An 11,711-nucleotide genomic window follows, 5' to 3' on the forward strand; every position below is an offset into this window, starting at 1 on the left:
GGCGCTTGGTTCGTTCTTCCTTTTTGCAGTGTGAACCTGACATTTGAATATTTTGGTTTCTTCTACATCAACGATTTTGATCTCAATTTGATTTGTTCTAAGGTATGTTTTTGCTATTGTTCTTGGAAAATGCTACATAGATATCAATTGCACAACACTGAAACTTATAAACCCTTTGAAATATAACACAATTGATCAAATTCAAATATGTGCTTACCATAATGTTAGTTGTGCTGGTTTTTGCATTTCATATGTGGCTCTTCTAAGAATATTATTTAGCCCCCCTGACCAATTCTTTAGCAACTTGATTTGAGACTCATGCATTCACTACTGATTTTTGTTTACCTTTCTTATCCACAGATTTCTTCTTGCCAACATGCTTTTTCTTTGAAACATACTGAAATTCTAGTAACAGACTATCGATGTCACACAGGATGTTATGACATCCGATTCTGCGCAGACAAGAATGTATACAACAGGTAAATGTAAAGTGCAGTAAATAACACAGAGAATTGTTTATCAAGTTCGGTGACAAACACACCTACGTCTGGGGGCTACCAAGCCAGGGAGAAAATCCACTATTAGCAGTATTAATTCAGGCCTTAAACCAACTGTTTAATCCTATCACTTAATACCTACCCAATGCAATTTCAATCTAAAACTAAGACCAAAGTTCCTATTCATTCCCCCTCAATCACCACAGTGATTACAACCTTTAATTAGTTTAAAGTTAATGGCGAAGTTACACTTCAAACAACTCTTGATTGTGCTTAACATCTTTAATCAAGAAACACAGCACTCACGCTTAAAATCTTAGAGTGACACAACAATTACAACTCAATGAACACCCTAGTCCAATGCAATCATCTAGGTGATAATTGCTTGGCTCACAAGTTAAACCTAATACAAGACACAAATAAAATACAGCAGTGAAATATGTTGGTACAACAAAATCTTCACGCTTCAAACCCCTGAGTTGCTGAAAGTAGGATTGTCATCCTTTTATAATGCAGCACTTGGGCCTTATACTTGTATTTCCTAAAATTAAGGTCAAGCAAGTTAACCTAATTTCCACATATTAGGGTGCTACCAAATAGGCTATATGTTAGGCCTCTTAATTGTAGCTCAGTTGTTAGTTTCCTGGATTTTAGCTCAGCTGTTTGATTCCTGAAAAATAGCCTGAGAAAAATACTGAAACAGAAAAACTAACTAGCCTACACTTTAGCATATGCTATCAGGAATGAATGTCATAACATTCAGTTTGACGTCCAGAACATAGGTCATATGCTAGGTCTGTTATTCCCTGAAAAACAGACTGAAATAAATACTAAACTGTAGCAGAAAAACCAACCTGCCTATAATTCAGTATCTGCTGTCAAGGATAAATGTCATAACATTCAGTTTGATATTCAGACAATAGGCTATGTGCCAGGTCTGTTATTCTCCTGAAAAACAGACTGAACTAAATACTGAGCTATAACAGAAAAACCAACTATTCTATAGTTCAGTATCTGCTGTCAGGGATGAATGTCATAACATCTAGTTTGACATTCAGTAAATCCTGTATTAGCTAATCCTGCAGCATACTACTCAAGCATGTCATGACATCAGTCAAGACATCAGAGTACAGTTAGTGTTTTAACACAAAATGCAGCCAATCAAAAACATCTACACATACGTTTCAACATGCGTAACTTTCTCCTTCATAAATCTATCAACATATGCAGTATCAACAACTTCTCCCTTAATATACCAAATACCAACTTTTCCATTATTTGTGGGTTGATTTACAACAGCAGCAACATTGGTAACTTGGGTGATATTCACAGTTTTTATAGCAAAGATATTACCGGTACGACATTTCATCGCACACTTCTTTCTCTTAACTGAACATTCACCAATCTCAGACATCATACCCGGAATGATCTCCATGGCAGTTTCGTTGCTGAAATTCAAAAAGTATATATGACATCAGTAACGTAATCTTAATACCAAATTATAAATCCTAATATACATAATCTTTACCAACATTTATAACCAACATATATAATCAGAAATTATAATATATACAATCAGTATATATAATCAACATGAATAATCTCTACAACTTCTAGAAAATTTTACATCAATTACCAACATCTATAATCACATTTTATCATCAGCGTATATTGTTAACATCTAAAACATATACAAATTCTTATAAGTATTACTCTATTTAAGATGTAATCAACTGATTTATTGAGTAAAAAAACTGAAACTCTAAATTCGAAAGTTTAATTACAAATTAGGATATAGAATTGCCCAAATGTTGTAAAGACATATTCATCTATTCGGTAATCAAATTGAGTAGAAAACGAACCCTAAATGAACATGAATGGGTTATGCATCACAAATACAATATCATTTGCACAAAAAAGCATTATAGTAGAAGAGCAACGGTAAAATAGCATTTGCTTCGCACCTCATTCTTCACTCATTATCATCCCAAATTGAACCATAATATCAAAAATAAAATTTTGTTTTTAGAATCTGGAAAACTCAGATTATGTCAAAAACATAACCATGTTTTCACAAATTTTAAGGAGTAGAAAATTGAACCATAGGAGAACATGTTTTGTAATGCATACCAATATCAATTTCAGATACGTTTCAAAGAATTACAGTAGAAGAACATCCCCGATACAACGTCGTTTCATACCTCATGCTTCCACCATTATCATCTGAATTGTAGCCATGACAACACGCACGCAGATCATCTGCAAACATGTTACTATCTGATTTTTTCTACAAAGAAATTTGTAATTGGAATCCTAAATTTGGTATGCAGAGAGATTTGTATTGGGAATATCCAAGTAAAATACAAAAGAGAAATTCTATTATTTTTTTTATTAAATGTTAAAAAGATTAGTTATATTATCATTTCCCAAAATAAATAATAAAAGATTTTTTTATTGATCTCATACTGTATTAAGTGTTGTATTAAGTGTTCCTGACGTTAAAAAGTAAATGACATGCTACTTTGACCGAACAATACTTTCAAATCTACTAACATTTTCAATTCACTTTGAAGCTACTGGAACTAAAAAAGTTGGATATATAACTTTTTCTTTTGTTTTATTAGGTTTATTTAATATCAAAAGTTCTTTAACATAATAATATAATAGTATTGTTGTTATTTTGTAATTCAACATTCATATATATAAAATACAAATAATCTAATAACTTCACAAATATTTAGACATAACGTGACATGTGCGAACGCATGAATCATTTACTAATTTATAATATTTAGAAAAAGAATATTACTTCTTCATTTTAAAATGAATGCTGTTTTAATAAATAAATGTTATTTTAAAGTTAATGTGATTTCACGTTTAAAAGTTTAAGAGACATTATTATTTTAATACTCTCGACAAAAACTTTATAGAAACCTTATTCTTAAAAAACTTCTTTCTTACTTTTTTTTTTTACCTTCTCATACTTTCTTTCATGTTAAGCTAAAGAAGACGGGGACTTGTTGGTTGACTTGAAACATTCAACAAGCTCCTCACAAATATAGTTGTTATCTCTTTCTTCTTTCTCTTCCTTTGCTGAAACTAAAACTCATTCTTCATCTTATCTCGTTCTTTTTTTAGACCTTTTCAGTGATTCCTATGGAACTATTTGCTTTTTCTTCAAACAGGTACTGCTTTTAAATTATTGTCTTACTTTACTAAACTTGTTAGTTTTGTAACAATTTCAAAAGAGTAATGAAGTTACACTTGCAACAAAATGGTTTCATTCAAACGGAAAATGAAAATAGAGATTTGATAATTCACATGGAAACCATGTTACAAAGTGTTGAACTTCCCTTAGTTTCACGTTGTTGTATATACAAAGTACCTCAAAAAATCCGAAAACTCAACCAAGAAGCCTATACTCCAACCATTCTTTCCATTGGTCCATTTCACTATGGAGACAAAAGGTTAGAATCCATGGAAGAACTCAAATTGAGGTACCTCAAGAGTTTCCTTGAGAGAACTCAAAAGGGGTTGGGAGATTGCATTCAATACATCAAAAAATCTGAAGAAAACATTAGGTCTTGTTACTCAGAAGCCATTGAACAAACCACTGATGACTTTGTTAAGATTATTTTAACCGACGCTTGTTTCATAATCGAGTATTTTCTTCGGTCGTTAGAGTGGCCACAAGAAGATCCTTTGTTATCCAAACCATGGTTGAGGTGTGATGTGAAGCTTGATCTCATATTACTTGAAAATCAGCTTCCTTGGTTTGTTCTTGAAGACTTGTTTAACCTGACAGAACCTAGTTGCATCGACGGCGAGGTTTCGTCTTTTTTCGATGTTGCTTTTCATTACTTTAGGGTTCATTTCCTGCAGAGTATATTGCCTAATGAAACAAGTAACAACAAGTTCACAATCGAATACTTTCTTGAACACTATCAACAATATATAATGAAACCTGATCAAGTTAGTATGCAATTACATAACCTCACCGATCTGTTACGAGTATTTTACTTGCCACCCGACATGTTACCGAAGAGGGAAAAACAAACGGTGAAGCATCTATATAGTGCGAGCCAGTTAATAGAAGCCGGCGTAAAACTCAATGTTGGTCAAGATTACCAAAGTGTACTTGAGCTAAGATTCTCAAAGGGTGGGCTTACAATACCGAGATTCGAAGTTTGTCACTGGACGGAGACTCTTTTAAGGAACGTGGTTGCGTTCGAGCAATGTCATTATCCGTTTCAGACTTATGTAACGGATTACACGATCCTCTTGGATTTCCTGATTGATACGAGTCAGGATGTTGATAAACTTGTTGATAAGGGAATAATGATTAACACGTTGGGCGATAGCAATGCAGTTGCTAAAATGATTAACAATCTCTGTGTTAATGTTGTTCAGGAAAACATCAACGGCGGTTATATTTCGTTATGCAGAAGATTGAATTGCTTTTATGAGGACCCTTCTCATAAATATAAGGCAATTTTTATACATGACTACTTCAGCACTCCCTGGAAGATAACATCTTTTGTTGCTGCAATTGTTCTACTTTTGCTTACTCTAGTCCAAGCCACATGTTCTGTCATTTCATTGTTTTAGGTTCAATTCTTGTACTCTTCATTCTTCAATAATAGTGTTGTTATCTTCAGCTTTTGATTTAATGTTCTGCTTCTGCATGCAATAAATACAGGACTTGTCTTTCTTGTTCTTGAACATGTACTCTTAGACGCTTAAGGCACAATGACACTTCTTGATCATATTAGCCCATTTGTTTTAAGGTTTGAGATGTCTCAAACTAGAGTAGTCAGTTGCGGCCAATAGTGGTGCTATAGCGGAACGGAGGCAGACCGCTATGGGATGAGACTTAGCGGTGCATAACACTATAGTAGCCACTACTATTAGGTAAATAGCAGGATAGTGGAGCGGAGTGATTCCTGGCTCGGAGCAGTTTCTAGCCCATTATCCTTTTCCCCCTTTGAAAAATTGAGTTGAGACAAACATAATATAAGTGAAGTGGCTGATGATATTGAAATTGTTGACAAAATTTGTGTAAATGCAGGATGTGTTGGGGATAAGGGGATTGGTTTGTAAAAGCCATTACAATGAAATCTTGCTACAATAGGTACATCAGAAAGTGCTTGTATGCATTTCTAAGTAGGCAACACAATGTTAAGACTCATGATTTGCTAGGATTGGCACTAGAACTTGGTAGGAGAATCCACCAAATCAAGCTATTCAATCGTTTTTTTTAACTGACTAGTGTTTTTTTTCTAAATTATATTCAAAATAAAATGAATAATGGAGATGCAGGGTACTAGTGTTTTTTTTCTAAATTATATTCAAAATAAAATGAATAATGGAGATGCGGGGTATCGATCCCCGTACCTCTCGCATGCTAAGCGAGCGCTCTACCATCTGAGCTACATCCCCATATATAATCTGGGTTTTGTAAATAATATACGTAAATGCAGTTTTAGTCTTCCTATTTATTTTCTCATCACTTTAAAAATTAATTATTTAGTCTGTCTAATTTAATATCTTAAGGATTTTAATCTTCCAGAGTGTATTCTTTTTTTATGATTTGGCAAAATAATTGATATGGTTTAAGTGACATTAAACATTATAATCTAATATAAATTAAAAAAAAAATTAATTACTATACACTGTCAGTGTAAAAAGTTTTACACCGTCGGTTCATCACCATCACCCGTTTGTATTACTTTATAGATTTTTAAAATAAAAGTCAAACTTCTTTTAATATCCAACGTCTATAATTAAGTGATGGTGTAAAACCCTTTTACACTGACAGTGTATTTCAATTAATCTCTTAAAAAAATAAAAAGATACGTAAACAAAAATGACAAAATCACATTTTTCATTTGCATAAAAACTTATATTACGTTTGAATATCTTAAAATGAATGGAGCAAATTGGAAATGATAGGAGTGGAATTGATCAGTATAGAATGAAATGGAATGAATCAGTATGGAATAAAGTGAATTTCATTTCATCATTTGAATATTTTACAGCGGAAGAAATACGGTGGTAAGTGGCGAAATGAAATGAAAATGATATTATTCCATTCACTCACCTTCATCCGATTTTAAATAATTCAAACAATAAAATTTATTTTTATTCCGTCTCATATCATATCATATTTCAGCTATCCGAACGCCTAAATTGATTTTTTTTTGCAAGATGTTCATCATCTCTAATCGAAAAATCTGGTTTTCTTGTCAAATCTAGAAATTACTTCCTTTATATCTTCATCTTCAATTGTGTTTTCCTTTTTTCGTTTCTGACTCCTAATACTATGTTACGAGAAACCAGTCTACAAGGAAGAAGAAATAGATGTTGGTGTGACATTGAGTCGCCATTGCTGATTTTATAGATTTACAGGAATCTTGAAAGAAGGTTTAAAGGGTATGGTTGTTTTAATGTGGTTGTTGATGATGGGTTGCTCACTTTTTTTTGTCACCCTTACTAATTCAACTGTGCATGTCAATCTTATTAATTTAGATATAGTCACTACTTTGATTGGTTTAATAATGAGAGAGAAATCGTGTAAAGGATGTCATAAAATATTTGAAAGAAAATAATGATGAGATTATGCAGATTATAAATGGGTCAAAGACAAATGAAGATGTATTGAAGATTAAAATTAAAATTAGGTGTATGTATTTTTTAGTTGTTTCATTAGGCAATATAAGGATGTCAGGGAAACTAAAGTTGTCTTTCGAATGAAAAGGTTGCAGATAAGGATCACTATCCAACAATTTCAAATTCTATAATCTGAACCCACGCCAAGGTTTTTTTTTGGCATAGTATGGTTTCTATAATCCAAATCCATGTTGAAGTGGTTTTGACACAATTCAGATTCTATAATCTAAAACATATCATTGAATTCTTTTCTATGCTTTAGATTGCACCAACAGTTTTTTTTTTAACTAGAGTGCACCAAAATTTATATAAAATAATGTGTTGGATTCACTTACAGTTTATATCAGAAAAATAATTAACTCTTCTTAACTATACTTAGTCAAAATCAAATTGATCTATAACAAGAAGATTATTACAATAAAGTGACTCTTTCCTGTTTATTCAGGAGGAATGTTAATGTTACATTGTCAGTTCTGAAGCATCAACTGAACCAAATGAATCTTTGTCTAAACAACCTTAACATAAGAAGGATGATTACTGCTGAGTATTTTTCTCGTCAATTGCCGATAATGGACTTGTTTATTCAAAATGATGATGTGATAAGCATATTCTTAATATTTGGTTAGTATAGTAACAAGTACCGACGGAGTTAGATGTTTACTTGGTCATATAAGTTTGTGCTATTTGTTCTAGCTTCATTCGCTCCAAGACATTTGATGAGATTCCGGCATGCATGATTGAGCCTGATACAGAAGTAATTGTTTGATTTATGATCTTATTTGTATTTAAAGAAAATGAATATCTTCATTCACGATGTTTTAGGAACGTGGAACATTATATTTCTGAAAATTTTAAGACATCCTCGGAATCAGCAGCATATCTTGTCATAAGCTTTCCTGGATCATGGTTTGAAACTGACTGGTTTGTTACAAAACCTTTTGGAGAAACTAAGATAGATCTTGCTCACTTCCCTTTACTTAAAAGTGTTGGTAATGATGAAACTGCTTTAGTTAATCAAGCTTTTTTAAACAGATTTGACCGCTTATTCAAATTTTTCTCAATTATATCTGAGGTGAGGTAGTTACTCGCTGTGATGAAATGAAACTGTTAGTCCTGTTCTTCAGCTTTTGAATCCTGAAAACAACAACTTGAAACCTCAGGATTCAATAAGAGACAGTGTGAGTTGTGAATTTTACTCCACTGTGATGAAAAATGCAGCAACTGTTACAAGACATGTTGCTTGTAATCTAATGGGAAGCACAAATTTGTTGCTGGAGACTATGACAAATTTTGTTGAGTTAAGCCCTTATAGACCCTTTAGAACTTACATTTTCTGCAACGGTAATGGCCAGTGGATTGTGGTCAATAACTCGGACGCTGTTTTACAACTCATGTTTCACATTGCTCAGCTAAAAGATTCACACAACTTTCTGAAGTTGCCAACGAAAGCATAGTGCAACATCTAGCCTATGAAGCTGAATTAGAGGAGAGTTTGGGAATGCAAAATGTGGTGTACTTAAACAAACTTGATGACCTTCCCTTGTCTTTGGGCGATGCTCCTAATACCGACATTGCAACCGCCTTGGATAGCCTTGGACTGGTCAGTAACTTTTCTTTTGCTTTCTATATTTCTGCATAAAGTTAGACTTTATAATTAAGTTAGACTGTATGATATGATTTGTTTTTGCTGAAACTGATCTCAGGGCGTAAGAGCACGGTTGTGCCTTAGAGCAGCTGGTGAGTTAGAAAAGCAAAAGGAAAGAAATGAGGAGAAAATAAAAAAGGAGATTCAGAAGAAGGCTGTGGCAAGCATGAGGGATTTGGAAGAGTACAAAGCAACATGTGAGAAAAACAAGGGAAAAGGTTATTACGATGCCTTCAAGGTGCAAAAGGAGGAAAAGGATTTCCAAGCAAACGTGAAGAGGCTTGTGCTCGCAGGGGTATGGGATGAGATCATTGAAATGCTCAAGAGGTACAAACTGCCAGATGAGTTTGAAGGAAAAAAAGAATGGATTGAACTCGGAACCAGATTCCGTCGTCTTGTTGAGCCTCTAGATATTGCCAATTATTACGGTCATTTGAAGAATGAGGACACAGGACCTTACATGAACAAGGCTAGGCCAAAGAGGTATAGGTAGACTCAGAGATGGTTGGAACATGCTGACAGGTTGGCAAAAGAAGATATCACAGAATGGAGCTTTTGGGGTGAGGTGGAGGAGCTTTGCAGCCTTTTGAAGATGTGAAGAAAAGGGTTGTGAAAGTTGGCAAAAGAAGTAAGCAAGGATGTGTTCGGCTTAAAATAATGCAAAAAATCACATAAATTGGAGATGCAGGGTATCAATCCCTGTACCTCTCACATGCCAAGCAAACACTCTACCATCTGAACTAATCCCCACATATATTCAAGGGATTCTAAATATTAATAATATGAGCTTAAAATAAACTTGAGAAATTAACTAACACATATGATTATGACATGAAATTTTTTACCATCAAATGCTCTATCACTCTTTCCTATTATATTTTATAGGACATATTGTACAACATTCATATTTGGTACGACATTCACATTTCAAGAGAGCAACCATACTTATACTTTAAGTTCTCTCATAAATACAAAACATGGTTAGAAAGTGCAAGACTCATACCCAAGAGGGAGTGAAATGCAATCTCATATGTAGAGTATTGTTCTCAATGTATGTCATGATCAATGTGATCTATGTCGGTTTCTTCGTTCCATGTGTCACGGCGTCTACAATGACCGTTGTGGAAAGACTAAGACTCTCAAGTATTTCTTGAATGAAATAAAGATTGATATGTATCATACTTGTGCCTCCTAGTTTTGATAGGACATATGTCCTCGCGTTATGCTCCCTTGAAACATGAGCAATCTCATACGTCTTGAATGAGTTCAAATTTGTCTTTGACCACAACATATACTTCTGTCGTAGTGGGTCTTTGGCATGTTGTTAGATACCCAAAAGTGCTTATTTGAGCTATCAAATATGGGCATATTTCACTCCGTTTCCTTGCTAAAAGTGTTCGAAACCACCTTTGTTTTTGATAAATTGCAATACAATGATAAACGATCTTGGTACCTTTGATTTGTGTGTTATTGTGCAGGAAATAGGCATGAAATAATAGAAAATGAAGCCACAAGAAAGTTGGCAAAGGGACCAAAGAAAAGATGCATTCATCAGCTTGCTCGCTAGGCGAGGGCTGTGGCGAAGGGCTCGCTAGGCGAGCGCCCAGCGAGAACCCAGCGAAAAGCTCCAGTATTTTACAGTGGCAAACATCAACAAACTCGCTAGGCGAGCTGCCAGCGAAGTGTGTAGCGAACACGTCCAGACTTGGTGAAAAACGCAGCCAGCACTCACTCGCTAGGCGAGCCATTAGCGAGCTCCCAGCGAGCATTCCAGTAGCAAAACCTCTTAAGCTCGCTGGAGCGAAGGTTGAAGCGTGGGCTTCGCCTAGCGAAGGTTTTGTTCGCCTAGCGATCATGCCAGTTTGGCAAAAGTTATTTCTCTGGGCGCAGGTGCCTCAGGTGCCTCATTTAGGGGCTCGCTAGGCGAGCCATTCTGCTCGCCTAGCGAGCATGACAGCTCAGTAGCAGCTCTATAAGTAGCAAGGGCTACTTTTTGGAGCCATACTTTTACACCTCCATACTTTTGTACTTTTTAGATATTTTCCAGCATTGCTCTTGGGATCTTTTGTGACCTAGAAATCATTTCTCTTCATCTCTTAACAATCTTTCACAAAAAGAAGGTGGATTCCCATCCAATCTCGATTATTCGACTCGGATGTTGATCAACCTTCTTCCGAAACTTGTTGACCAAGCTACCATGAAAATGAGTAGCTAATTTCTTCATTTTGTCAAGGTTAGATGTAGATGATCATGAGCTTTGTGTGTAAATGGTATGATCTCAATTTGTAAACTCTTTAATGGTGAATATATGATGAAAACTTTGTTCTTATTGAAAACTCTTTGTGTTGGTTTATGATCGAGAGATGTTTACCAACTCTTAACCTAGGTTTTCATCCAATCTTGTTTGTTAGCTAGAGATAGTAATGAATGATTTTGTTCACCATAAGGTTGAACCAAAAAGTTGTCATTTTGATAGATTGTGTTAGAGATAAACAATGGATCAAAATGGGAAAACTCACAATGTGTGTTAGAGATAAACACATTGGGAGGACTTTGTGAAATAGTTTATCATCTAAAGGAGTTTATAAGTTTTGTTGATCGAACATATACATGCAAAGTGATCGTCGAACCCTAACTTTGGCAATATTTCTCAAATATTAAAATCAAAACTTTTACCGCATTTTATTACACTTTTATGCAAGATACCGTGACAAACACCAAAATCCCATTGTTACCTTAAGCTAAGAATTAAAACAACTGTCGAAAGGCGGTGATATCTCACAATCCCTGTGGAGACGATAACAAAAACCCGACACTTAAAATTACAATCAACAAAATGGCGTCGTTGCCGGGGATTGTGAATTGATATTGCGAGCATCGCAATAGTTGCTTAATTTTTA

The 11,711-nt window shown here is 34.5% G+C and overlaps 1 protein-coding gene, 1 non-coding gene and 1 pseudogene across 2 annotated transcripts; 2 read left to right on the forward strand and 1 right to left on the reverse strand.

The window, feature by feature from the left end:
* Window positions 1–3,459: 3,459 nt before the first annotated feature.
* LOC127083531 (UPF0481 protein At3g47200) lies at window positions 3,460–5,273 on the forward strand. Its single transcript, XM_051023838.1, has 2 exons — window positions 3,460–5,105; window positions 5,197–5,273. The coding sequence occupies exon 1, from the start codon at window positions 3,750–3,752 to the stop codon at window positions 5,103–5,105; it is 1,356 nt and encodes a 451-aa protein (XP_050879795.1). The 5' UTR covers window positions 3,460–3,749; the 3' UTR covers window positions 5,197–5,273.
* Window positions 5,274–5,863: 590 nt separating this feature from the next.
* TRNAA-AGC (transfer RNA alanine (anticodon AGC)) lies at window positions 5,864–5,936 on the reverse strand. The gene has a single exon. It is a non-coding gene; the product is annotated as a tRNA-Ala (tRNA).
* A 1,888-nt stretch (window positions 5,937–7,824) lies between these two features.
* LOC127080017 (protein EDS1L-like) lies at window positions 7,825–9,550 on the forward strand (annotated as a pseudogene).
* The last annotated feature ends 2,161 nt before the right edge of the window (window positions 9,551–11,711 follow it).

Source organism: Lathyrus oleraceus, chromosome 5, assembly GCF_024323335.1.
Source record: "Lathyrus oleraceus cultivar Zhongwan6 chromosome 5, CAAS_Psat_ZW6_1.0, whole genome shotgun sequence".
Taxonomy (NCBI): Eukaryota; Viridiplantae; Streptophyta; class Magnoliopsida; order Fabales; family Fabaceae; genus Lathyrus; species Lathyrus oleraceus.